Genomic DNA, 26979 nt, shown 5'->3' on the forward strand with positions numbered 1-26979 from the left:
CCTGTATTCCTGCAGCCCCGCGGAAGCAAAAATGAAGCAAAACATGGAACATTGAAATTGTATTACAGCACCCTAGAAATAAATAATATGGTGTAAAACCAAGCAATAAACCTCCTTTTCAGCGCTCACATCAAAACCAAACCTGAAGAGGTTGACCGGGTCAGTGCAGAATGAAATCGTGTAGAACAGCACATAACGGTTATCTGCTGCAATAAAGGTGCTCTTGTGCTGGGATCTGGGATGGCCTTGTGTGTATTGTTGGCATTCATCAGCCCCTGCATCTTGATGGTGCATGAAGATTACACCATGTAATCTTGGGGGGGAGAAAGGAGGAGCTGGCAATAGAGTGGAATGAATGAGATGAATCAGGAGAATTGGATGCTCAGCTTGGATTGCACTGGGATTTGAGTTCATAGACAACTGTGATTGTAAAGGATATTTGCATCACGGCCATTCATGAAAACAAATAATACGCGTCATAGGATTCTGTGTACTCTATATACCAACACACATACAAACATACGTGACAACTGCAAAGTTAGATTGCCTTGAAATTGAATGAGTGGATATTTTTCTTTTATATTGAATACGATCTCTCCAATCAGATGACCGTGATTATCGTCCTCGTGGGTCAGTAAAATGTTATTGTTCAAGGAAATGAAACACTGCACCGAAACAAACAATCATACTCTTTTATTATCTTTGTTTGAATAAAGTCGGGCTGCAAAAGTGAAAGCAGCGGAGAGGGTGTTAATCAGAAGGTTTCCATCTTGTTGGCCATGGCAGCCAGGGCCAACAAGATGATCATACACATAAATAACAGGCCAAACAGCGGGGCTAGACAGAGGACACACAAGGGCGGGAGGCAAAAGGCCAGACATTGAATTAGACGGCAATTTTGAATTAAATGAAACCCATCTTCAGCTCAGATTTATTGTTCAATGACACCAGTTTTCTGGTAACCTCACTCCTCGAAACATAAAACGCCAACCAGTGTTTGTTACAAGTAAACACATTTAGTCACATATTACTGTAATTCAGCTGAACTGATTGAAGTTCTTCAGGTGTAAAAAGAAATCATTCAAATTAGCTGAATATGCTTCTTCTTGAAACTATAGCATCAAATCACAACAATGACACACTGCTACAGACACAACTGTTTGGAAGGGGACAAATGAGGGTTTTCTACAATGATTCAGTGGGTCACACCATAATAAGAAATTAATGTACCTCTATGAAAAATGAAGTATGAAATGAAACGTTAACATTCAGTGAAAAAGGGCAGAGGTACTACTTCACACAGCAGATGTCATATATTTAATGACTGGCTTTTGTTTAGTCCGTCATCTAAAACGATAAAGATGATGAGTTATATGAGGATCTTGGAGGCTTGACCCTGCTAAACAACCACCTGGGGAAACCTTAGAAAGGTCACACATGGAACACAAGGAATTAAAGTGGTTAAATCAGTAAGTAATAGCAGACTAGATGCATTCATTTTTCACAGCAGACATTTTCAGCTGTCATAGCAGGAAAAGCACAAGTGTTACTAAAACCATTAACAATAGCTCCATTCTATTCAAATGTCCCATTAACAGTGACAGTGACATGAAAAACACACTTACAGAAACCACAAAGGAATATTATTTAAAAACAAATAATAAGGGTATGAAATTCACTACCCATGTAAAATCTACAATACTGTAATACAGAACAGATATATATTTATAGTCCTTATGTCCATATACAACATGGTAGAAGTAGTTTTAGAAGTAATCTTATGGTAATTCTCATTACATTACAACACAATGGTACTGATTTCTTTTATTAAGTAAAAGTAGCAATACAAGACTATACTCAATTAAATGTACAAGTTCTGCCTTCATAATTTTACTTAAATGTAATTAAAATATCAAAAGTAACTGTAGTCCTTAAGGACAGAATGTCCATTGTCCATGTGTTACATTATACTTAGTATATGGTTATTATTACTACTGACTATTGTGTAAGTGCATTCTAATGTTGTTCTTGGTTGAGTTGGATGTATTTCTTTAAAAACCTTTTTTCTATGGGAGTGAAACTAACGATAATTTTCATTATGAATTATTCTGAAGAAATGCTCTTAAAAGCTCATGGTGACACTTAACAATGTACTTTTTTTTTAATTGTTAAAATAATTTTTTAAAAAGGAGCACATTAATATTTAAGAAGGTGAATTCATTAAATGTTTGGCATGAAAAATAAACAATTATCAAAAAAGTTGCATATTATTTTTCTGTAATTAATTTTGAATCCTGTACTTGCAGCCAACGATTGCGTGGTTTAATTTATAACAAATCATCATATTTTATAAGCCGTTCGTTTGTTTTATTATGCGGAAAACTTACCTTGTGAAGCAACTAGTCCTGGGGTAGAATAGAAAGCGTCAAGAAAATAAAATGCTTCTTAAATCCAGTTTCCGCATCTCACGGACTAAGTGACGTCGTATGACCCGGAACCGTTTGTCTTTACCTAACGAGGTCAAAATGGCGGCACGCTGCATGTGAAAGGGTCGAAACGGAGCCGGCTTTATGAACCCAGAACATGTATAAAACACCATGTAGCAGACTGTCAGGTAACACCGGAGAAAATATGGCATTATGTGTAATGTGCTGTTACAATTTAATGTCATTTTTCATTTTCGCCCGCTGAATACAGCCTCTGGAGCTACGGCGGAAGCTAGCCGGCTAGCTTAGCATATGGCTATACGGGTGGATGTTTGGCAAGAGGCTAACAGTGACCTTAGATAGAAGTCAACTGCATCTGCAGTGACCAAAATAACACAGTTACTGACTGCTTTTATTACGACAATTTTTCAACTATTATTGTGCAACTGTATGTTCCTTAAACAACAGGGAAAGCTTTAAAACAACGGCTTTATAATGGTTACGTGACAGATAGGTATTAAAGATGCTATCGACAATACATTTGTATAATGTTTGTGTCCACTGCGTTAAACTGAGGTGTTGCTAATATTGGAGAGTGCTCTCAACATTGTAAATTGGGTGTATAAAATGTTTAGAACACCGTTTGGAATAACTAATTGCCAAAATAACTATAAAGATGAACCAACACCTTTCGAAAACAACAAAAGCTGAGCATTATAACCTTGATGAAGATACGATTTAGTGCAGATTACAGTATTACAATGCATTTATTTGAGCTAAAGGTAGCTAATGAATAAGCACCTGAGTCTGTGTGAAGGTTGTTAGTCTCATAACTTGAATACACATACATTATTGTCCAAAAGTTTTAGGTACCGAAATGGTGCCTTCAAAAATAATGCCATGAATGGCTTCATGGTGCAGTAAACGGAAAAAACCTAAACCAAATAAGTATCTGGTGTAACCACCCATTACCTGCAAAACCAAACCAATTCTTGTATGTACACTTGTGCACAGTTTTATAGTTTCCTTGCCACATCTTTTCTGTGGATTTAGGCTGTCTCAGTGTCTTCTATCTCTTCATGAGTGAATTTGGGAACAATCAGAGGGCTCCTTGATGGTATAGTATGATGGATAAGAATCTAAACATCTAAAGTTCCTAAAACCTTTGCACAGTACTGCATGTCTTAACTATAAGTTTACTTGTGTCTGTTACCTGATGCACATCAAGACAAAATCCTAGCTGTATTATCATTATTGTTAATGCATGTGAGGCATAAAGTGAGGCTAAGTCAAAACACTCTTTGATGTTATCGTAATTATAATTTGGGAAGCCTAGGAGCACCATGGAAATATGTTATGACTTTTAGTGTTTGGTCATGCTTCAAATTCACACATAATACATTGTTTGTCTTATATGCCATTTACAGTTTCTATTTATAGTTATTATTGTTTCATTTTTTTTCATTTTATTTTTTTGTCTTTTTTTTGTGTGTGTTCCATGCACAATTTAATCTTTAATTTAATTTAATCTGCACAAAAATCAAACAATTAGTCAATTAATTGATTAGTTGATTAACAGAACAATAATCAGCAGCTATTTTGATAATGGATACATTTTTTCACGTAGTAGAGAAGTAATGTGAAAAAATGCTGCAATTTGTCAGGTTTCAGCTTCTAAAATGGGAGGCTTTCCTGCTGCTGTATGTCATATTATAATACACTGAATGTTGATGGGTTTTGGTCTGTTAATCGGACAAAACGACATCTTAAGACGTCACTTTGGACTCTGTGATTGGCGTTTTTTCACTAAAAGATTAATTAGTATAAAATAATCTTAAATTGCATCCCTAACTTGTCTTGGTTTTCTGCGTTTTTAGTTTTGGTGTATAACTTATTTGTATATTATTATTACTGACATAATCAAACTGAACCAACAATATTCATATTGATAACTAAACATCTGTATGTGTGTTTTGTAGGTTTGGTTGGTGTGAGTGTGAAACAGAAACTACTTCAAAATATTCCTCGATGTAACCAGGCTGCTCGGAGCCTTATTCAGCTGCACAGAAGAGATCCATCAAACTGGTCGACTTATCAGCATCTTACCTTCCTTAAACGCCAGGTAGCTTTCACTCGGCACAATTTCAGTTAAAAACAATTCCTGTTGCTTGTCATTAATGCATTTCCCTCCACCACACTACTGATACTGTGTACTTATTTTGTTTGAAATACTTTCCTTCAGTTTTATTGAGCAAATTATCCCATGATATTCATGAATTTCCCCCAGGGGATAAATAAAGTATCTATCTATCTATGAATCACTTTGTCTACCTGTTTTCCTTTCAGTATGTAGCAAAGAGCAGCAGTGAGCTTCACCAACGTGCCGTCCCGAAACAGGCCCCTGTCCTCACCGTTGTGGATGAAAGGGAGGACAGTGTTGAGAGGCAGGTACAGAGGATACCAACTATTGATCCTGTGGCCACAGAGGTTGTGCCGCAGTCAGAGGATGTCACCAGTAAGACGCAGCCTGAAGTCTCCACTTTGAACTCCACTGCAGAAGATGTGGCAGTGCAGAAAGATGCTGTGTGCAGAACAGTCGCGGTTTCAGGTGAGACTCCACATATCCAGGTGGAGACAGAAGAGGCAAGGGAGGCACGTCTAGACAGACAATGGAAGCAGCTGAAGGTTCATATGGCTGACCTACCGGATATCTATGCCAGACTGGCCAAAATCAAGCTTACAGGTAGAGTACACGGTACATCTTGATTACAGCATATAATATTTGCAGAGAGAAGTTAACACATGCAAGCAATTACCTGAAATACATGCAGAATCACTTATATCTCTGAAGTTATGTCTATGCAAATACAGTGATAATAATTACTCCACAAACAAAGCACCTGCTTATTTATTATATACAGATTACAACTGTGCAAGCAGGAAAGACATTCATTCATCTCATTCACTCAGTGAGTAAGTCTAGGGTAAAAGTACCACTGTGGCTTTGCATTGGTGCACTCCTTGTTGTCTCATAGTCAGGCCATTGTCACAGTAGATAAGATGTGCAAGATAATCCACTCTTCTGCTGGTGATTGTATGCCCAGTCTGTCTCAAACAACACTGCTTTTTGCAGCGAATCGCTGAATATGCCACTTTTAGTTGAGCTTCGGAGCTACGGGGAGCCTGTAGTTTGTTTTGCTATGTTTGTGGAGAAACACAGTTCAACAGTGGATAAGCAAATTGTGCGGTCAGTGTCATGCAGTACCATTTATTCAGTTCCACTCAATAAGAATGATTGGTTGACTTAAAGGCGCGCTGTTTTAAAATAAATAAAAAGACTGCATGATAAGGCAGTTCATTTTGCACTAGGATGGATTATAATCTGCTGTTAACTTCTGGTTTCCTTCGCACTCTTCCTGTTTATGTTGAGTCAGGCTTCTACAGCAACAAAGCATTGCATTAGCAGTGCTCATTACCTGTAGAAATACTTAAAGACGGGCAATTAAGTTCCTGTTCTATTATTCTTGCTTGATGGTTTCAGCGTTGGTGGTTACAACTGCAGCAGCTGGATATGCAATGGCTCCGGTGCCCTTTGACCCTCTCATGTTCTTCGTATCTTCTCTGGGAACAGGCCTCGCCTCTTGTTCTGCCAATTCCATCAACCAGGTCAGTTATCTGCAGAACAAGGCCAAACAAGGGCCTGGATGTTTATTTCAGCATGTGTGAGTGTGTGTTTTCTCTCTTTGTGTGTGTTTGTTTGTTTTGGCTTGTTACACACCATTTGTAGGGCCTAATCACAGCACGACTCATATTAGTGTACAACTAGATAATACGTGATGAATGTTGTTCAACCCTCACTATCTGATCATAGAGTTTAATTTTCGCCTCTTCATTACACTGTCACTGAAAACAGAACATTATAGGCCTCACAAAGATGGGAGTTACTGCAGGATTATACAGGTATATCTAATAAACTGGTATCTCTGTGTAAAACAAATGATTAACCATACCTAATTTACCTAAACTACAAAGATTCCATGAAGCAACAAATATTAAACACATGGCTTGTGTAATTGTTTCAAGAGTTGCAGTAAACACTGCAAATATTTCTGGTCTTTAATCTGTTTATTTTTTAAGTACCAATTTCCTTTTGGGAAGAAAGTAATTAGGACTAGTCACAGGGCTGGCAAGATATCTGTTGGTCTTATAAGGCATAATAGATTTATTGTTTACATGTTATACAAACATAAACTTTCTTGTTGACAGACACCCACATCCACAGTTTCCTCCTTAGTGTTGCCTGTGTTCTAGAAAATGCTGTAAGAGCTGGCGCGACTCAATTTTTTAGGCACTTTACATTCCTCTTTTGCTACGCAACTCAAAAATGCATTGAGCTGACTGTAATGCTATTATTATTTGCCTGCTGAAAGCTTTTTTTTTTTTTTTTTTTTGAAGCTATAAACAAAGGGGAGCTAGTGTGCCTATACACTTAGAATACCTAGAATAAGTAGGGCCTCCCTCTGCCTTCTAGTGTTGACATTGTACATCGGAATTTGCTCCGTGACTTAAGAATATTAGTATAATGGGTGACCTCTCCCTCAGCCCTGGATTGAACTCCGCTTAGTTGTGTTTTTGGCCTGTAATTTGGCCAAGGCCATGATTACACTGCAGGTACCTGCCCTTGGGGCAGACCCTCCACCCCCCTGCCCAAGCCTACCCTCAACAGGCTTGTTCCACCTGCTGTCTGAGTTAGTTTGTGCGAACACTGATCATCCTGGACCTGAATTTGCTTGTGTTAAATAGGTACAATCTGACCCCTCCTATGCTTCACCTCAGGGGTTTAGATCTATGGATACAAATGTGCAAATGTTTACACAGTTTAGTTTTTGTTGTCAGGCCTGAATAGTGTCAATCAGTCCACTGCTCAAGTTTAAACGCTATTGTCTCTTCAGGGGCCTCAAACAGAGCTGTGCTGTGACTGCTCTGTGCACCTCTACCTCACACTGAGCAGGTGTGTAAATATTCTTCAGGTATTTGAAAAATGTCCTTCTCTCCTCATGCTGAAGAGAGCAGCACAGACTCGAGCTCCAAGACGTTCAGAGCGCTGAGTGATGCAAGAAGCGGCAGCTACTGTTCGTACCCTGGGTGTTCCTTTATCTGTGGGCCCACCCTCACATTACTCCTGTCAGTCTTCATTTTCTCCACTAACTCAGCCTGAGGTTAGGATACTACATGGCTTCATATTTCATTGTAACAATGTTATTTGCCTTTCAGAGCCTCTCTCTTAGTTTCCCTGATCCAGATCTAGTTTCAGACCTGCGATAAAGGTGAAGCATGGGCAAAGTTCAGAGCAGATGTAACCCAAATTCTTGTTGCCAATTAGATGAGCGTGAAAACTGGCAGGAAGTACATGCACTCTGGGCTTCTATCGATTTGGAAACCTTAAAAAAGTTAATATATTTCAAGCCTTTTTGTACGGGCCACATTTTTCTAAAAGCAGCTCGATTTTAGCATTTTCTTAAAACTTTACAAAACCTAACTAAAACCATACAATTACAATTACAGCAGAATATGGAAGAAATATGACACAATTAAGCAGGCCACACTATGTTCTAATCAAATTTTCACTGTCATCAAATTACATTTTTATACATTAAACCAGAGTAGACTAGCTATAAATGTTTAGTATGAAGTCATGAAGACTTTTAAAATTTGATTGCATAAATGGACTTTCCAGATAGTACTGATATGAAAGGGGCAATATGACAAGATTGTGGATGTCTAGATAGATTGAAGAGTTAATTTTGCAAGAAGTGTTCTTTGGTAGAATGTGTGGTATTACTGGAATGCTTCACATGGTTTCTGTAGATAAATATACAGCGAAATGTAAAGAGATCCTGGTGGAATATTACTTCAACATTTCCCTCTGTTTTCACAAATGGCCTTGTGTCTCTTTGGTTGAAATTCATCAGTGCTTACTCTGTTTGAGGCCAAGAACTGCCCTTTCTTGTGGCTAGTAGCTGGTATGTGAGGCCAAGCCTTCACACAAGTCGGATTCATTCTGCTCCTTTATCCCCCTCTTCTCTGTGGTGTGTGTCATCATAGTCTTAATTGACAAGAGTTGGTGATGGGATTATTGTTTCTGACAAATTAGCCAGATGTCTTCAAGTGAGACTGACTTTGAAGTCGGCTATCAGACAAAGTCATGCAAGGGCTCCATCTTTTATTTAAAAGGTAGTTAAAAGGATAAACGTCATTAGGAAAGTAAACTTGTTTATAGTTGGTAGTGTCTTGTCTCCCTCTGCTTGCTTGGAATGAAAAGTATATGCCTTTCCTTATACGATGTAAAAGTAGTTGTTGGTGTTGCTTTGTTTGGAGAAGAATGTCATTTTCCTCAGTGTAATTATACACACAGAAGCACAAGGGATGTCATGTGTGACACGTAATTGCCTGTTGTGCTGCCATTGTGGCGGTACTCTGCACCTCTTTGCAATGGACTAACGCACTCAGGATTGTCTGTCAGTTCTTTCTTGTCAAAGACACACCCTCACCTGTGTGTAACCGATCTCAACACTTCAGTCATCCATTTGTTTTTCATAATCCTGAAAAGAAAAAAAGTGGAATGGGGAAGAAAAACATCCTACCTTCAGATCTGCTGCCAGGGTTTTTTTCCTTTTACTCCCTGTCATCTTAAAAAAATCTGGTGCTTCACCATTAGTGTGGTTAGTTGTGATCAAAGCTTGATGTCGTTTTATATGAAAAATCAAACAAAAACTTGACAAACAAATCAAAGCAGCGTCAGGCCCCTGTGAAGATCACTTCCTATGGATTGTGCCCTAATCCCTTAATTCTCTGCATCTAAAGAGGGAGTGTGCAAGTATGTGACCACACAACTGTCGAATTACCTTGAGGAAAGGAGGAAAATGTCTTGAGGGGGAGAAAAATGCTTTGGCTCTTGGAAGTGGCAGCCAGACCTTCAGCGGAGCTGTCAAAAGCCAAGGCTGCTCTTTGTCCCATTGGGAAGTGCCTGCAGGGCAAACAGAAATGTTGTGGTTTCTTTTTAAAATGTTACTCTATTTAGGAAACTGACGGAAGGATGTAAGCACTTGGAGTCACGTAACAATGGTATGTCAACCCTTCTAGAGTTTCTCACCACAGTCCAAAGCCTTAATGCTGTCATGTCGGTCTTGCAGTCAGAGAGGACAATGAGGTCCAACAGCAAAGGCATGTAATTATTTCATCTTCTACTTCAAGTAGCACTCATGGATTTGCAATTAAGAACATTTTAGTATGTTACATTTGCTTACTGCTGCCCAGACTGCCATTAAAGCCTGTATGGCGATGTCCAGCTGAAAAATGGTTAATACTCTGTAGAGACACTACTCTAAGAGAAATAGCTCATCCTGTTCAAAGCCACACCAAAGAGTTCACTGTGCTCCTGCGGGAGAGAATTAAACTAGGTAAGGTTTAGCTGAGAAAGAGCTGCTCTTTAGGACCCCCGGGCCCCACACCAGGCACAGCCTCTGCAGGTGTCCCAGCCGTCATCACCTTCCAGTCTCGCCACTACTTCAGCTAATTGGATAATTGGGTCAGATGAGAGTTTCAGGCTGGAGCCTAAATGATCCCAGGGAAGTCTTGAGGTCCCCAGCAGTATAAACAAGACCTGATGTGGCCTTTTACTGTCAAATAAGTACTGCTCAACTATTTTGACAGTGGCTATAGTGTAAGTCACACCATGTCAGCTCGCATGTTTGTTTTGATGAAAATTCAGGCTGGCTTGTTTTGTGGCTGCCTAGTGTCATTTCTGTTTTCGTGACGATGGCAGTGAGTTTTCTTTTGTGTCTGCGTCTCTCCTGTGGTGAGCTGTCTGAGGCTGGCACGCATAAGCGAGCCCCCACAAGCCCCCAGCCCATCCACTCCTACCACTTTAAGCTACACCCTTCTCTCTTGTCCTGTGCAGGCATGCATTATTTACCTTCCTGCATGTTTCCTCCTGAGTTCATCTTGGTCATAACCTTCGAGTTTATGGGTATATGACTGTACATGGGGACAGGTTTAGCAGACATCATGTGTGTTATCAGAACATTATGATAACACATTTGATGTACTTTTTCAATCCTTTTTAAAAGATACAATACTACACACCCTTTTAAAGAAACCTAATACTGTAATACAGCCATATAAAAAAGCTCACTGACCAGGTTTGACATTAGTTAAAAGTTAAAATTGATAGCACTTGGATATGATTTTAATCTGTTTACACTATGCAATGTCATTATATAAACCCTCTACTTCTAAGCTCATGCTTTCAACTTTAAAAGCATTGTCAAGTTCCACTGACACCACAGTTTATTATTTCAAGCACACTATTACAATTTCTAGCATGCCATTACAATGCACGCTTGTTCTCACAGTTGATATCTTTATCTCTGATCTCCATCACTGTATTGTTTGCAGTGGCAGTCATCTTGTTAATCATATTTATCTAAGCATTTGGAAGGTCAGATTGGTGTGCTGCCACCTGAGTTTGATCTGAATCAAGCCTGGAAATTCCCTCATGTTATTATACATATTAACCCCCCCCCACCCCCCGGCATATCTAGTGTAATACATAAATCTGTAAGGAGGTTTTGAACTGCACTGAGGCAAATTCATGAGCTGAGTCCTCAAATCATACATGGCTACATTTAGGTAATAGCAGCATAGCAAAATGTTTGTGTTGCAGTGTCAGAAAGTATTAGGAATGTGACATTTTGTGTTATGGATCTGGACTGGAGTGTGTTTGATTTGAAATGAAACACTGACCATGGAGTTTAGAAGCTGCCTCTGAGCTTTGATTTAATCCACATCAGGTGAATTCTGTAGGAATTGTAGCCTTTTCTATGCATAGTAGAAAGTAATCAGATAAGTTGCCTTATTCAAAATGTATATGCAAAATGTTTATGCAATCATAGCAAACTCCTAAATATGAGCCAGTTAATAATAGGCACTAATAAAACATACAGTCTGCAATACATTTTTTTCTTGAAAACTCTGTTATCGCCCAGTGTGTTTTTAAAGATGTCAACTGCGTGCAAAGGTAGCATCATCCCAATCACTGTAGACTCAAAGTAAGCATGTTAGTCACTGTCTTCTGTAGGTTTTCATGCGACAGTGTACATTTGATATCCTCCACTTAGTTCTAAGATGGTTGACTGTGATTACAGTGATCTTTGCCGCCTACATAGATATTTTATCTTACTGCTTTAGACAGACTGAAGGTGTAGATAGTGATCCATCAGCAGCACAGTAGGTGGTGGTGTCTGCCTCAGGCTTGGTTGGTGGCAGAATTGCTGGGCCTCCGCAGTCAAGGCTGCCACAACAATTTTCAAGGATAGGGCTGCTCTCATTGTAGTTCAGGGTACCTCGCGTAGCATGGTACCTCTTGAGAGGATCATTAGTTGTAACAAGACCTTATAGCCCCACTAACCATTGCGCTCTTCAAAGACAGTGAAACCCTTCCACTGGATTTGTGTCTGTTCCCCACTGAGAAGTTGCAACAGAAGATATGGTTTCAAATGGGGGCCATTGAATACCTCTAGCATGATGACACTGCTATCCTTTTTGTGCAATTTATTTTCACTCTGCTCGCAAATTACCCCCCACCATTCTCATAACAGAGTCCATTTGATGAATTGCAGTGGATGCCTTTAAAATAACCCCTATATTGAGGGCACACTGTATTTGTTTTTCTTGTGTGGAAAGCTTCAAAGATATCTTCAGGCGGATGGAGTTGTGAAAGTATCAGTGCTTGTCATATTCGTTCCACTGGCTAGGTACTGTAATTGACTGTTCAAAAGTGTTTTGGCTGTCAAAGGATTATGTGTTGGGCTTTTTGGAGTTAAAGGTCAGACACATCAGAAGCTTAGCCAAATGGGCGATTTAACTCAAATGCGATCCCTTTCTTAGTGCAGACGCTGCTCTTAGGATCGTGTTTTCCAGGAGCTTAGTTAAAACAAAAGGGCAAGCTGATCTTTGACATTGATAGTTTTCTCAGTTTTTGTTTTGATGGTCTCGACCAAGCTGTCAGTGGGTTTGGAAATTCCTTTTTAATTGCCCAGCAAGATGGCACGGAAAGGGCTTGATGGGTATCTCTCTTTTTTTTTTGGTGCTGGATTAAAATGAATATTTAACTAGACAGTCCTGTTTAATAGTTAATTTCTTTAAACCCTTTTGTCTTTGTCAACCACGGGGTGCCAATCCATTTCAAACTATACAACTAAGTCTCAGCCTCAGATGAGAGACAGATGCTTTCCTCTGATAATAACATGAGGGGTAAATCCACCTATTAGATACCCCCAATATAATGCTCGAGGGGAGCAAGAGCAAATACTGTTGCCAGGCAGGCTGAGATACAGGGATGTTGTTAATATTCTGCTTTCCAATAATGTCTTTAATTGTTAATTTTATTTGTGTGTGTTTTAAATTCACCATTCTTTTAGAAGACTTTGGCATCAGTGTTGCAATGTATTCTTTATCTTGTATCACTAACTTAGTGTGTGGCCAAGAAATTGTCTGTCCTATTTACACAAGCTCTGTGTATTGAGAACCAGTGCCAAAGCAGCAGTGACAAAATTCAGCTTCTGATATTAGTGTTAAATTCAAGTGAACGTTTCAAAAGCCAGCTGTCTGTAACGTCGCTATTGACACTGTTAACATTTTATACATTCCAATCATTGATTTTAAACATTTTTAAGGTGCAGGACATACTTAATAAAGTAGATGGACGTGGAGCTGGAGGCAATTCATTTAAAAAAGACTTTTGGCAGGCAACAGCAACCGTCTAATGAAATACTTGAATGGTGCTCGTTTTAAGCAGCACAGCTTTCCCACTGATATGAATCCTTAGCTCACCTCTTACAGTCAATAAAACCTGCCTTATCAAATTTAATGAGTCCAGCAGAGTGAATTTAGAGAAATATTTGAAAAACCTAAAGCAAGGTTTTTCTCAGTATCTGTTTTTAATCATTTATCTACAATTCATAGAATGACATATTGTATGAAATGATAAAACATATAATACTATGAGACAATGCTCAGTATTTGAAGACTCCAATAAATGTACTTTAAAAACCATTAAATGTTACTTTTATAAGGCAAAATATTAAGATGCTATTAACAGTAATATTCAGGTTTTTAACATGATAGCTGCATCATTCTGAAATTGAACTCCATTGGTTTTCATCCTCTGGCCTGACAACCAGAGATAACACATGGTTTAAAAAACAGTTCAGATTGTTAAGATTTTTTTTACTCTAGGGAAATGATCATGAACCCCAACATCAGTTACACTTCTCCCTTTCCATGGACACATAGCTAGCATAAAGGATAAAAATAGACACTGTCAGAAAACAAATCAATTCATACAGTCCACTCGTGCCTTTTTAAATACAGGGTTCAGTACTTCAAAAGAGGAAAACAGGGCTGTCCACAACATGTTGTCATCTTTTGTGAAGATCACACTTGAGAGATGCACTTCCACTCACACGCAAAGTGTCTCTCAGCTTTCAACGTCACAGCTTGTTTGGGCAAACACACCTTACCACAATAGAGTTGCCTTCACCCGAGGGGATGAGCATGACTGACTGATGGGCAGGTGGAGCATCTCCTCAACACCTCCCTGATTAGCCTTTAGTTTCTGACAAAACACTGTGATTATGGGCTTCAGTGACCAACAAGGCAAGATGCAGACACCATTGAGACTTGAGTCAGAGGGATGAAAACCACCCACCTCAGCACTGTCTGGCACCAGTGAACCTTTCTACACCTCACACTCCATTTGGCAATGGCTGATCTCATACAAGCTGAGTTAATGTTATTTCACCAACTAAGACAGTGTTATTGGTGCTTGTGGCAGAGTTTTCAGCAGGTAAAAAGTAGAATCTGAATGTTTAGGGTCAGCAGGTTAGGACCATATTTCTATCAGAATTTGTTTTAGAATAAACAATCTCGGTTTCACTTTCCTTTGACATTTCTGGACCTGCTTTCCCACTGATACAGATAGTGGCATGTCAGCACCTCCAGGATGCAACCTGGACGTATCAGTGAATAGAGACAGTCAGTGTGGTGGCCCCTGTATGTCTGGAGGACAAACTGTCCCTCTGGCACTAGTGTCACACTGAAGCAGATTGTGGACGGTGATAATGGGTTGCTGAAGATGCACTCATTTTAGAAGTGGCCCTCTCTGCTTGTCATCAAGCCTTTGCACTGCTGAGCATTGGCAGACCGAGGCCGGAGGTTTGCATGCCTATTCAGTGCATGTAATATTACTGTGTATTGCCAAGCCTCAGCCCAAATGGTTTTTGTTTAGTTGGACTGCTCAAAATCACTAATCATGACAAGAAGAAAGTAAAAGTATTATGACAGGAAAAGCAATGACTTAGCAATGATGGAGAACATCTTTTGTGATGCTAATGAATACATACAGTGTTTTGATGTGCGGTACAGTATTGTATTAAAATCAGTAACAGAGAAGTGAATAACAGAATTTCATGAAATGACCTGCTGTTTTCTATTGAGCTGAAACTTAATAGTTATTTAGATTTCTATTCTTTGGCCTGCCATCCTCCATTTAATTACAGGAGGGGATAATTGTACATGTGGATACAAAGACGGCTCCTAAGCTCACTGATATCTGTGCTATTCTTTTTAACACAACACAAGCTCTTGGTTTTAGACCTTTTGTAGACATAAAGGGCAGATAAATTAAAGAAAAAACACTTTCCCTGTGAATAAAAAACCTGACAGTTTGTCTGGTTTTATTGTAGCTAAACAATGAAGAAGTAGAGAACGGTGTGTTTTTGCGAGGCTGATTACAGCCCTAATTCTTCAATTTCGATTCAAGAAAAGAAATCTATTTAGGGCATCTGCTTTTTTAAGACATCACTTTTATGTATTTGTGTACAGTTTTTTTTTTTTTTTCCATGAAACTCAAGTTTACCCTCTCTATCTGAAGGTAACTTAGCCAAAGGCAAGTAGGGAACACTCTTTGTAATACTGAGATCCGTGGATAATTAACAAAAGCAGCCCTGTTTATGGCGTGCCCGTGAGCCAACACTGCATGCTAATTTGATTCAAACCGAGAAGCTTCTGGGGCAAGGGCATCATTGCCGGAAAACAAAGTGGTTACCAGCATGCACCAAGGCTTTCCCTAGGTCTTGGGTGTGTCTCATAGATGCAAAATCTTGGTGAGAAGTCAAGTTTATTTATTTAGCCCAAAATCACAAGGTTGTCTTGTAGGGCTTTACAGTAAAGTCCCGTGATTCATGAGTTTTTAACTTACCTGATTAGGGGTGTGAGCTTTTTTTAAAGGCACATGAAGGGTTAAATGCATTAGGCTTCCCATCTTGCCAATTGCTGAATGAGGGATGTATTATCTTAAAGCTTGCTAGTGGCAGGATTAATTAAACCCAGATTAGCATTTATGTGTTCAGCTGGTCATTTTCCTGTTGGCAAACTGACACATCAAGAGATTGTTGCTTTTTTTGTTTATTTGCCACAACTTGACTTTGACTGATTTGAACATTTTTCTTTCTCCATTCTTCACTATGGGGAAAGCACCTCTATCCTTTGAATATAGGTTGTTCTTAATAAGTATGCATTACACTTCACCTCGTCTATTCTGTTGTAAAGTGCTCTGTGTTGGCTGAGCATTATGACGATATCACATCTTTACCAGCCGCCTTTAGGTTTAGACTCCTGTCATTTCTCACTACTCTTTAGTTTGGGTAATTGTTTTTGTGCTTTCAGCTTTTATTACTTGAAATTTTAAAAGGGATCTGGACTAGTCTCCAGTGACTGTTATGCAAATTATATTTCCTGACTTTTAACTGCCACCCAAGTCCTTATAATGTAATCACACAGCATATCCCAAACAGTTGAAAGAGCTCAAAATAGTCTCATTTAAAAGCAAAAATATTCATAATAGCTATATTGTCGTGACGATTGTAACCATGGTAAGACTGTTCAGCGTTAGGGGCAGGCGACACTATATTTAACGTTGTTTGACTTTTAGAAAAGCTTTCCTACTGTAAACATAGCATTGCTTCACATTTTTCTACACTACATTAATCTGCAGTATGTCTCCTGCCAGTGGGTTTCATTATAATGCAGGTCCATGAAAAAGTTGTGTTCCCTCTCACAAAGTTCTCTTAATGTAGCTGCTGATGCTTTTCAGAGGTGAACCTTAGTTAATTCATTGGAATGCATTCTTATCCACATTATATCTCTTCCTGTTATTTGTGTTATCGTTGCTTAAATGCATATGGACAAAGGGTGGAGGTGGTTTCACTGTGTATGTTACAGGTGCACCTGAGGTGATTAGATAAAGCAAACTGCACTGCCTGGACAGTATGCCTGTTCCACTGAAACATGCATTAATCTAAGCTTTGAAAGTTTCTGTAATGAGGCAGTGAAAAGACCTGTTTCCCTACATTAATAGTTTTGTGTGTTAAATCATTAATTTCAGTCCAAAGTTTTGGTTGATCTGTTAATTCATCCAGAGTTATGTATTTTACATCACACAAGGTTATGTTTTGTTGAGGGGTATCCAGTGATGTCAGATTATGTGTCAGGCAGTCATAGTGAAAACAAGTGTGCATCATTGGTCTAAGCAGTGAGTGACCAGACACTGTCCAGGTGAGGGAGGAAGGATAAACTTGGTGCACTCATGGCTGTTATCAGTCTAATCTTATATTAATGTTTGTCTGTTATTCATTGAAAGCTGTCTGACTGGTTCCAGTCAGGTGAGGCTGAGAAGATAAAAGGCCAGAGCTATTTTTGCTTTTTGGCTCTTTGTTTTTTTTCCCCCTCAGTTTTAAGTTATTTTTGTTGAATTTCATTGGGTTAATTTTTGCTGTCAATTCATTAATATTTTTTTGATACATGCATATGAGCATGGACTCCTGCCCTTTCATGCCTTTTTTTATATGGGGTGGCTGCATTACACAGGCACAAAAGGGCTAAGTCTGCCTTTGTGTCTCTTCTTGAGTGTAGCATTACTTGTGTTCTGTCCATGTGTTGGTCCACCTGAGGTTCACCACCAGTCATTCCTCTCTCACCTGCTGGGTTGGGTGTGGACCCTTGTCTGTTTGATCTGCAGCCATATGATGGCATGGCAGTCTGTATGTCAGACTCTGTCATGTAGTAACTGTTGATTACTGCTCACAAGAGAGATCAAAGTGTGTGTCTCTGGGTGTGCAGCTAGAACATGCATTACTAACTCTGGTTCTAATGCCTTTAACTGCACCTATCCCTTTCTACTCTGTATATGAAGCAATGCTTTTTTCTCTGTAGCTAACCCCACCTGAGGATCACAAAGGGATTGTAAAACCACACTTAGTTTTTTAATTCTTTGTTTATGTCTACAGAATAACACTACTTTACCCCTCTGTGCTTTATGTCTTAATAACTGTTTTCTCTCAATACCACGGCTCCTGTAAGCCAGCTTTTAGAAACAATGCTGCATCGTCAGCAAATGAAAATGACGCATCTACTGTAAGTGTGGCTGTATAACTCCACTCTGCTTTGAAGTGGCTTCTGTCATTAAGGCTTTGTTGTTTTATACATTCCGTAAATTACTGGCTCAAGGTAAACTGCATTTTATTTTTCCATCTCATGAACATTTTTGGGCCGTGTGATAAAAGAGGCCTTGTATGATCATTCAGACCCAATGCTGCATTCATCCTCTGGAGCATTGTCTGCCTACCCACAGGCCTTCAGAACAACAGCCATGAACACACAAAAAGCCCTTGAAGCCTCACGTCACGTTTGTGTTTTACTTACTGAAAACTATTAATGTCCCCATACAGTCACTTATTCAAGTACCCATTGCTGTCTACCTATTCATTTTACACCCACACAGCTTTAATCCATATGAGAATGATAGACAGCTGGTTGTATGCCCATTACTCTGAATGTCTTTGTTTAACTTACCCAGATCCAAGGGATTAAACATTTCCGCTGTTTGAGATGTGCTTGTCCTACTGTGTGTGTGTGTGCGTGCGTGCATGTGTGTGTGTGCGTGTGTGTGTGCGTGCGTGCGTGTGTGTGTGTGTTTGGGGGGGCATCCTATGTTTTTGCACTTTTCTCCTGCATCCAGACCTTTTTATCTGTATGCTTCTCCTGTAATAATTGCTTATGAGGAGACAGGATGGGTGGGGCAAGAGTGCCTCCAATTTCACCAGCCCACAGTTTTAATGGCACTTTACCACTTTGAAATTGCTTTCTTTGTTTAAGAGCTATGCCCTTTATGCAATATGCTGTAAGGCAGAGAAAGAATTGTACCTTTTAAACTCAGCTTTAAGGAGACTGACAAAATGATGCTCCTAGGAAGCAAATGCCATGACATGGTTGAGTTAATTTTTCTTTAGATTTCAGACACCATCACCTCTCATCACCTAGCCTACTACATTCTTTGTTTTAAACTAAATAAACCAGTAAATTGATATTTTCAGATATTAAGTTGGAAAATTTAACCATTGTGGTCCAGTGTTCTGTCAATAATCTCTGCTAAACTAGTGTCATTCTTTGGCTACTTAGCTCTGAGGAACTGTCCCAGCACTTAGGTTTCCCCGCTCAGACACACTGGAAGCTGTGTCACACCACACCCTGACAGGAACAATTTCTGTTACGTTCACGGCACAGATGGTTGACAGCTCACTTCTCGAACCCTTCGAAAAGCTAACTGGTTGCCTTTCCACTTAAGGGGATGGCGAGAGAGGCGAGAAGACACTGAGAATATGGCAGAGAGAGGGATGGGTCTCGGGGGTAAAGCGCTGGCAGACGAGGAGGACAGACTCTGACAGGAACTTAGTTACCCTGTTCATACAGTCTCCTCCCATTTGCTCCAGCAAACAAGATTGAAACTCATGGATAAATTATTTACTCCCGCTGGTTTTTTTTTTTGCCACTGTTTACTGTCTGCTCCCTTGTGCTGGGTGTATCAGCAAATGTTCTGCTTCCATATAAACATAGTTCACTTTTTTCCTTATTCTGTTTCCTGTCACTCAAAAGCATGAAGCTAAGAAGAAGAGGGTTAGCACACCAGGAGATGTCTTATACTGAGTTTACAAGGCTGGAAACCGCAACTCTTTCTTGTTTATAATCAGGAAATCCAACAGTTGGACGGTGTTTCTTATTTTCAAACTAATGGTTGAGGAGTTCTCCCTTCTACTTCATAAGGTCATTTACCCTGTGCTCTTTTTGTCTTTTCCTATTTGGGTCAAGAAGGAAGTGGTTGTCAAGCTCTGTAGGATGTGATCCAGTTTTATAGTAGGTTTGCTTCACTGTAGAGAGTGAAGAGACAAAGTGTTTTAAAGAAAACTTCTATGCACATGTATCACATGAGAATACTTTCCTTACAGTTTTTCCCATGCCTTGTCCCTGAACCTGAACTGCTCTGCACCAACCTGAGCTGCATGTGTGTTATCAGAAGTGTAGTTTACAGAACATGTTAGTGAGTAGAAAGGGAGGGAGAACAAAGATGCCGATTAAACAATGTAAAGCTTGTGTTACTTTGTGTTTACTTAGTAGGATCTGTGGGAAGTTTTCAGAAATTACTTTACCTTGGAAGAAAAGTAGGCAGCATGAAACCTGTGAGCAATGTCCCAGCAAGCCAAAGTACTTGATAGAAACCAGAGATAAAAAAAAAAAAAAAAGAACACATATAAACTGAATAATCAGGTTTGTTATAGTTTACTCATAATGTGGCGTACGTGTTTTCAAGTATCAGAAACTAATAAAATAGATTAATTTCATGTTAAATCCTGCAAATCACAGCTGTCTGTTCTGCTCTTTACAGTACATGTCATGACAGGCATCTTGAGGATTACCTAACAGTTTAGCTTATTGAAAGATTAATAGGTAGTTGACCTTCATCCAGAATTTACATGTAATGTCTTTATAAGGTAATGCTATGAGGAGTGGGTAAAACACTGGTTGCACACAGATCTAGACCTCACTGTGTTGCTGTCTTCTTCCGAGGGCCTCATCATTTCGATCTGAAAGGCTTGTTGAATGAGCCTGTCGAGATGAAGGGGTGGATTTTGCCACGGGTCACTGCTGCAAATCCAAATATTCCAGAGGTGCTGATGGCTGCTGTCATGTTTGAGAGAACAGTGAGGGCCTTCATATGCATCCACTCCTTATCACCTCTAACTTCCAAGGAGTGCAGTTCTTCCCGATCTTCAGGGACCAGTCATATCACAGCAGTATTAAAGCTGACACACTCACATTCACACCCTCTGCAGTCTCCTTGTGGTCGAACACAGCTGTGGAATAAAAAAATCTAAACACTCACATTCTCTCAGACATACACACCGTCATGCACCCAAACTGTCGAGAGGCTTTCAAACTGCTTGTCATGTCAGTCGCACCCTTGCAGTTATTTGCAAATGCCCACTGATGGCGGAAAGGACTGTTTATTTCTCTTTAAACAAGTGACCACACACACACACACACACACACACACACACACACACACACACACACACACACACACAGAACAGTTCTATGTATTCAGCTTTCACTGATATGTTTTCCCACAGTATGCAAGACTGAATGGAAAGCACTCAAGTGTGTGCACAGTTAATGGTAATCAGGAACTGGAGTGATATGCCCTCATTAGTAAGAGCGTTAACTTATCAGGCGGAGACTGGAGATATGGCTGGCCAGCTCTCCAACAAAGGAATTTGTCTTGTTTGCACAGTTGATATGTTTACAGTGGAATGAAAATGAACGTGTCAGCTAGCATGGCCCAGTGTCTGGCTTTTTGGCAAATGATACCAAACCACTTCTCAAGATTAATATTCAAACTTCAAGCCATTTCACCAAAGGATTTAGCTACAAGGTTTATCCAGAGGTTCTACATTGTGACATTAAATAAATATAACCTGTAATGAAATATATCTCGTTCTAAGAGAGAGTTTCTTGATCCATAAGACCTTAAGATTTGTTGTCGTGCTCACTGCCATCCACCGTGCGTATGGCTTGTAACCGGAGTCCTCCCTCACACTGGGAGGCACTGTGGCTTGGTCATGATGCAGCATAAATGATGAAAACAGTGATGTGATACGACACACAAGACATGCATGATGAACTATGGCATTACTTCTAAACAAAAAGGCACATATTCCCCCAGGCTTCCTGCCTTAGTGGTTTAAGACGGTCTTCTGTGCGGAGCAGAAATAGACGATGCTCATTTATCTTTAGTTTTGCACCAGAAACTTTTCTTTATGGAGGTAAAGCAGCAGCTGCCAAAACCTCCTTTGATCAGACGAGCTGGAAGAAAAACAGAGTGTAAGATTATTCTCTACCTTTTAGCCCTTTGTTTTTCGCCATTTTCAAACTTCATCCTCTTTTTGTTCCACCTCTCTTTCCCTCGCTTCGTGGCCCAGGCAGCGGCAGTATAGCATGCCTCTGCCTTGCAGTAAGCTTTCCCAGATCCTGCCCATATCTTCACAGGCAAAGGGACTGATTATCGGCAGGGCAGAGGTAATGCAGCTCTGCACGGCATTAATTGGCTGATTAACATGAGGACAGTTTAGCACTTCACTGTCTCACACTCAGGCCATTAATCAAGAGAGAAGCTGTGCCAGCTGAACTGCTGCCAAGTGCTCTACACAGACCACTATAAAGAGAGGGAGAAGATGTGTGGGTACAGCACACAGCTGAAAGGGAGACGTGATCCACTCTTTGGCCAGACAGAGTATTGCAGCCTCCAGCCCAAGAAGAACGAAAGGAGACTTTAATGTATAGCAGCAGGATAGTGCAGTTCTGGTATTTAGAAGACCAAGAAGTATGGGTAGTTTCAACTTGTCTTTTCTTTTGAAGGTCTGAAGAAAAATGTAATGATTCTGTAACCATGCATGAGTCACTGTACAGACATGAGAATATGGACTTCTCAATTGTGATAATATGTCTGGATCATAGCTTATATGATTTTGTTTGTCCTGTTTTTCTTGATTTCCTCTCTAATGAATTAGGCAGTGCAAACAATCTTAGCTTTTCATGTCTAATCACACCAGATGATCCCAGATCATATCATCACATCAAAGCATCGCAGAGGGCAAGGAACCCCCAAAACATCTGCCAGCTGTCCATACGCAGCATTCCAGACCCAGACATGCCTCCTGTTTGTTCTTTCACCTCCGCTGCAGATACTGTGAAATAAATATTGCTCTTTTCTCAGTGACGGAAATGAATAGATTGAACTGTCCTAAGCATCTAATGCCAAAATTCTAGTTGTTTTTCTGTAGAACCCTTAGATCTGTTTGTATTCTGACTTTTCACCTTCCAAATATCTGATTCTATACTGGCTCACACTTCTAGCTGAATCCAAATCGTGGCACACATCTCTACTGGTGTGCCGTTTATACCAGTTATAAACAACCAGCCACCCATCCCTAATTACAATGCACAATGTGTGATCACTGTCTGCAGTCAGCCTCCCCCTCTTTCTACTCTTTATCTTATGTTTCCTGCTTTTTAAGTTCATCTCCCAGCTCCCTAATTTCTTCTCTTGCCATTAAGTCTTTTTCCTATTTCTTAACACCTCTGCTATCCACACAGACGCTCACACCGGTTCACACCGGCTAACAGTTTAATAAGTACTTTAGAAGTGTTTAACAGGTTCTTCAGGGAACCGGTACAAAATCACAGCATTGCTCACATAGTTTCAAGACTATTCATTTGACTCCAGAGACATCAATAGCATTTCAGAGACAGAGCAGCAGTCCCACTTCTACCACAGAAACACCTTGAAATAATGCTGATCTGCCTTAAAACCTTTTGTGTTGTGACTAGACAGAATGCATGCCTCTCCTTTCCTTTTCTTTCATTTGACTTCAAAACAGTGCGAATGTCTGCCAGGACTATTGAATTGACTTCTGAGGACAGCTTAATCTATGTAAATCTTTGACTGCTTGTTTGTCAAGTGGCTGATCAGAGACCGTTCACAGTTGGTGTTGAGGGGGCTTTGAGAGCTCTCGAGCTTTTTTAAGTAGACTTGGCTCACGTATCAGAGCACCACCCGAAGTTTGAGTCTTCCATTCTACTCCAGCGTGCAAACAGTTGACATTCTGACAAGTGATGACTTGGTCTTATTGTTGGGTTTAGCCCATGCACCTGGGTTTCCCTCGGCAAAGCGAGAGAGACGCGCTGTTTAGGCCAGCTGATGTTTCTGTGAGCCAAAGCCATACAGCTGCTCAGCTGTGTGTATTCTTGTGCCTGTGTTTAAGCACACTCCTGCCTCTCGAGTAAACACTGTAAATGCACGGTGTGCAGTTACTGTATCGCTGCTCTCCGACCTTCACTGCACTTCCCAGTGTTGTTTTTGCTGGCAGATCGGAGGTGTGCTTGTCATGCAGGGTTAGTCAGGCAATCCTTCTCCCATGGGGAGCGCAAGGAGTGGCTGGTGCACAATCAAAGTATAAGATTGTCAGTTTTTCAATCTGGTTCATTCTCCTCATTTAAGAAGTTATACAGGTGAACTTCACGACATCCAAGTGGGAATAAACAAACATTTTACACACTTTTGTCAAATCTATGCAGCCCTTAAAGTCTTAATTTACAGTCATCAGATAGACAAAATTTATGGCGTTACCATAATACAAGCCAAGTTATCTTCTTGAGCTTCCACACAAGAATAGGAAATGCAGCCTGTTATCAATTCAGCCCGGGTGGTTGGCAGTGGATCACGTTCTGTCTTTGATAGCTCGGAGGGTCTGGCAGCTGAACACCCCCTCTTCTTCGCTTCTCACTTTGGTCTTGCCTGTTTTCAGTCCTCATCATCTGGCAGATAATTGCCCCTACAGTTACGGGTTTTGTGTGTGTGTCTGCATGTGTGTTTGTGTCCATAATTGAGAGCAGCAGCCAGACTCTCCATAACTTCCGGTTAAATCGCCAAGGCCACCTCTGTGCATACTGTGAGCTGATCCATGGGATCCTTGGGTTTGGGGTTTGTATTTGATCCTGGCAGGTTTGATTGAATTGTATCTTATCTGAAGCTCAATCCATTTTCAAACCTTTGTTTTTACACCACCTATGAAGAATGCCATATTTCACTCAACAAACATGCCAGCAGTTTCAATAATATATTATTGTGAAGTTATCATATGAAGATATCATAACTGAATATTAGTATATGTTTATGATGGAAACCAAAGAGGCTGTTGGAATTGTGTTCAAACCCCACTGACACTCCTGATACTCTTCTATTTTCATCTATTTAGATATTATTCAAAGTATTCTTGTAAGGGAAAAAACAAATATGATCTCATTTTTGAAAGACATTTTTATTAAGATTGTGCTAAATAATTGATTTATAATATTCAATCAAAATTCTGTAATCTCTCTGAAATTAACAGAAGTTGTTGCTATTTTTTTTTATTTTTTATGTATTCATCAATTTTTTCAGGCTTGTTGAAAATTGTAAATACTATTTATTATTTGCCTATAAATAATAACAGAGACATTAACAATATTATATTCCCCTTAATCAATATTCACATTCATCAATATTCATGAGTATTTTGGGGACAGGCTGAATTCTTTTATATTTTTATTAAAAACTCATCAGCATTTAGTAAAGACATTGTAACTATACACTGGTATATACTGGTCTGAAGAGTCTTACTGGAGATGGATCATATTACTAAACACTTTAACCACAGAATGTTGTGTCAACTCAATAAACTCAATGCAGGCGAAGACCTGTGAAAATCCTTCGAATTTAAAGTGAGGCACTCTGAACCATTGCAACCTCTAGACCTACCTGTAGCAGCACATGTGCATGCACACAAAACACAAATGGCCCAGTTATTTTAATGCCATCACTGTAACACATGGCAGTGTTGGGCGGAAATAATGACATGGGCCGAGAGAGCCACTGATGCGAACCAGATGAGGCACTCTGACTTAAAAGGCAGAGAGGGAGGAACAAGAGCAGAACTGGACAAACTGAATTGACAGCACAGCGCACACAGTGAGGTGGACCGCGTGACTTAGACATTCACATCAAATGATCCGTATAAACACACGACAGGTTCACCCAAACAACGGTGACACTGTAGATATTGTGTCTTAAGATACTTTTTTCCCTCTGCAAGCTTCTTCTTTGGTCTTATTTACTATACAGGTGCCTTATGTGCCTGTGGGGGCACAATGCACAGAGTACTGTTGTGCACACTATCAGGGTCTGTCTTTTTTTTCTTTTTACATGTGTGATGATGTTATTGGAAACTAAGTGGATCCATTTTATGTGAGCAGTGTTGCAGCGAGCTTGGCCCTGGGCCTGCCTGAGGCCTGGTTCAGCACTGCTCTGCTCTGGCCCGGCCACAAAGTGCAGTTCTCTCTCATGCGGCCCCTGACCTCCTGACGCATTTCCTGACCCAGGAAATAGAATTAACACCTCAGTCTGGGCCTTGAGGTCCCACAGCCGCATACACAGCTGTGCATTAGCCTGGCCCAGTCCAGTCAGACCCAGCTAGCTAGTGCTCTATGACAACTGATGCTGAGATGGAAAAGGGAAGCAGGAGATTTTCTTTGGAGCATATGAAGAGAGCTCATTCCACTGCTAATTTTAATGTCTTTTGTTGGTTGAGGAGTTTTAGTGCCGCTGCAGTTTCAGTAGTAACTACAGCCAAATGACATACAGCAGAGTCCAGAAGTCTGAGACCACTTCCACATTGACTTGAATGACTGTTTCTTCAAAGGCTCTTTTATTACTTTGCTAATTTTACCTCGAAAATAATGCAAAATAAAAGAACAATTTCACTTCGACTAAATGCCATTATGATCCACTTCTAGCCCGACATCCTGTGTAAGCTCTCTAATGGCTCATGCAAATCACAGTGAGATGTAATGTTATAACCGGCAACCCAACAGCCCAGACGGAGATTCTGGGTTGGCATTTCTGCAGAGTCATTTTGTGGTGTTGTTGACTCTCTGTTCTCAGAGGTTTAATGTGCCTCTCAAACTCCAAACCTGATGCAACCTCATTTAAAAAGGCCAAAATTCAAGCTTAGCAACCATATTTGATCATTTCGTCTGTGCTCAGTATTTGGATCGCGACTCCAAGTCACAGTCGAGTAATGTGAGATATCTTGTGCATCAGACCTTAATGGTGCAGCCCACGCCCTAATGTTCTTCAAAATAAAAATCTATACAATATGTAATGCAATGCCTTCCACCAGGAGTTCTTTAATAATATGGTGGCTTTCCGATGTCATGAGTGCAGTAAATCTAGGAACTGGGGTTTAAAAAGAGAAAAGTGGATTATCTGTTTATTAGACATTTTATGTGAACCATATATCAGAGGAGATGGATCTTGATATTCCGAAGTCTTAAGTGCTTTATCTGTTTTCTTCATTAGTTAAAGGCTCTTATGCAGGAAAGGAAATACACACATTTATGTGAGTTTTCTCGCATACACACACACACACACACACACACACACACACACACACACACACACACACAGATTAGCCAGTTCCTGCATATAAGCACCCCATGTGTT

The 26979-nt window shown here is 40.0% G+C and overlaps 1 protein-coding gene across 1 annotated transcript in view; it reads left to right on the forward strand.

Moving 5' to 3' along the window:
• The first annotated feature begins 2519 nt into the window (after nucleotides 1-2519).
• Nucleotides 2520-26979, forward strand: part of LOC111220016 (protoheme IX farnesyltransferase, mitochondrial) — a 33197-nt gene continuing 8737 nt past the window's right edge. The window contains exons 1-4 of the mRNA XM_022742947.1: nucleotides 2520-2614; nucleotides 4406-4548; nucleotides 4773-5169; nucleotides 5968-6092. Coding sequence (XP_022598668.1) covers nucleotides 2584-2614; nucleotides 4406-4548; nucleotides 4773-5169; nucleotides 5968-6092 — 696 coding nt within the window. The 5' untranslated portion in view covers nucleotides 2520-2583. The remainder of the gene's footprint in view (nucleotides 2615-4405; nucleotides 4549-4772; nucleotides 5170-5967; nucleotides 6093-26979) is intronic.

This window comes from Seriola dumerili, unplaced genomic scaffold (genome assembly GCF_002260705.1).
Source record: "Seriola dumerili isolate Sdu_G_001 unplaced genomic scaffold, Sdu_1.0 BDQW01000068.1, whole genome shotgun sequence".
NCBI lineage: Eukaryota > Metazoa > Chordata > Actinopteri > Carangiformes > Carangidae > Seriola > Seriola dumerili.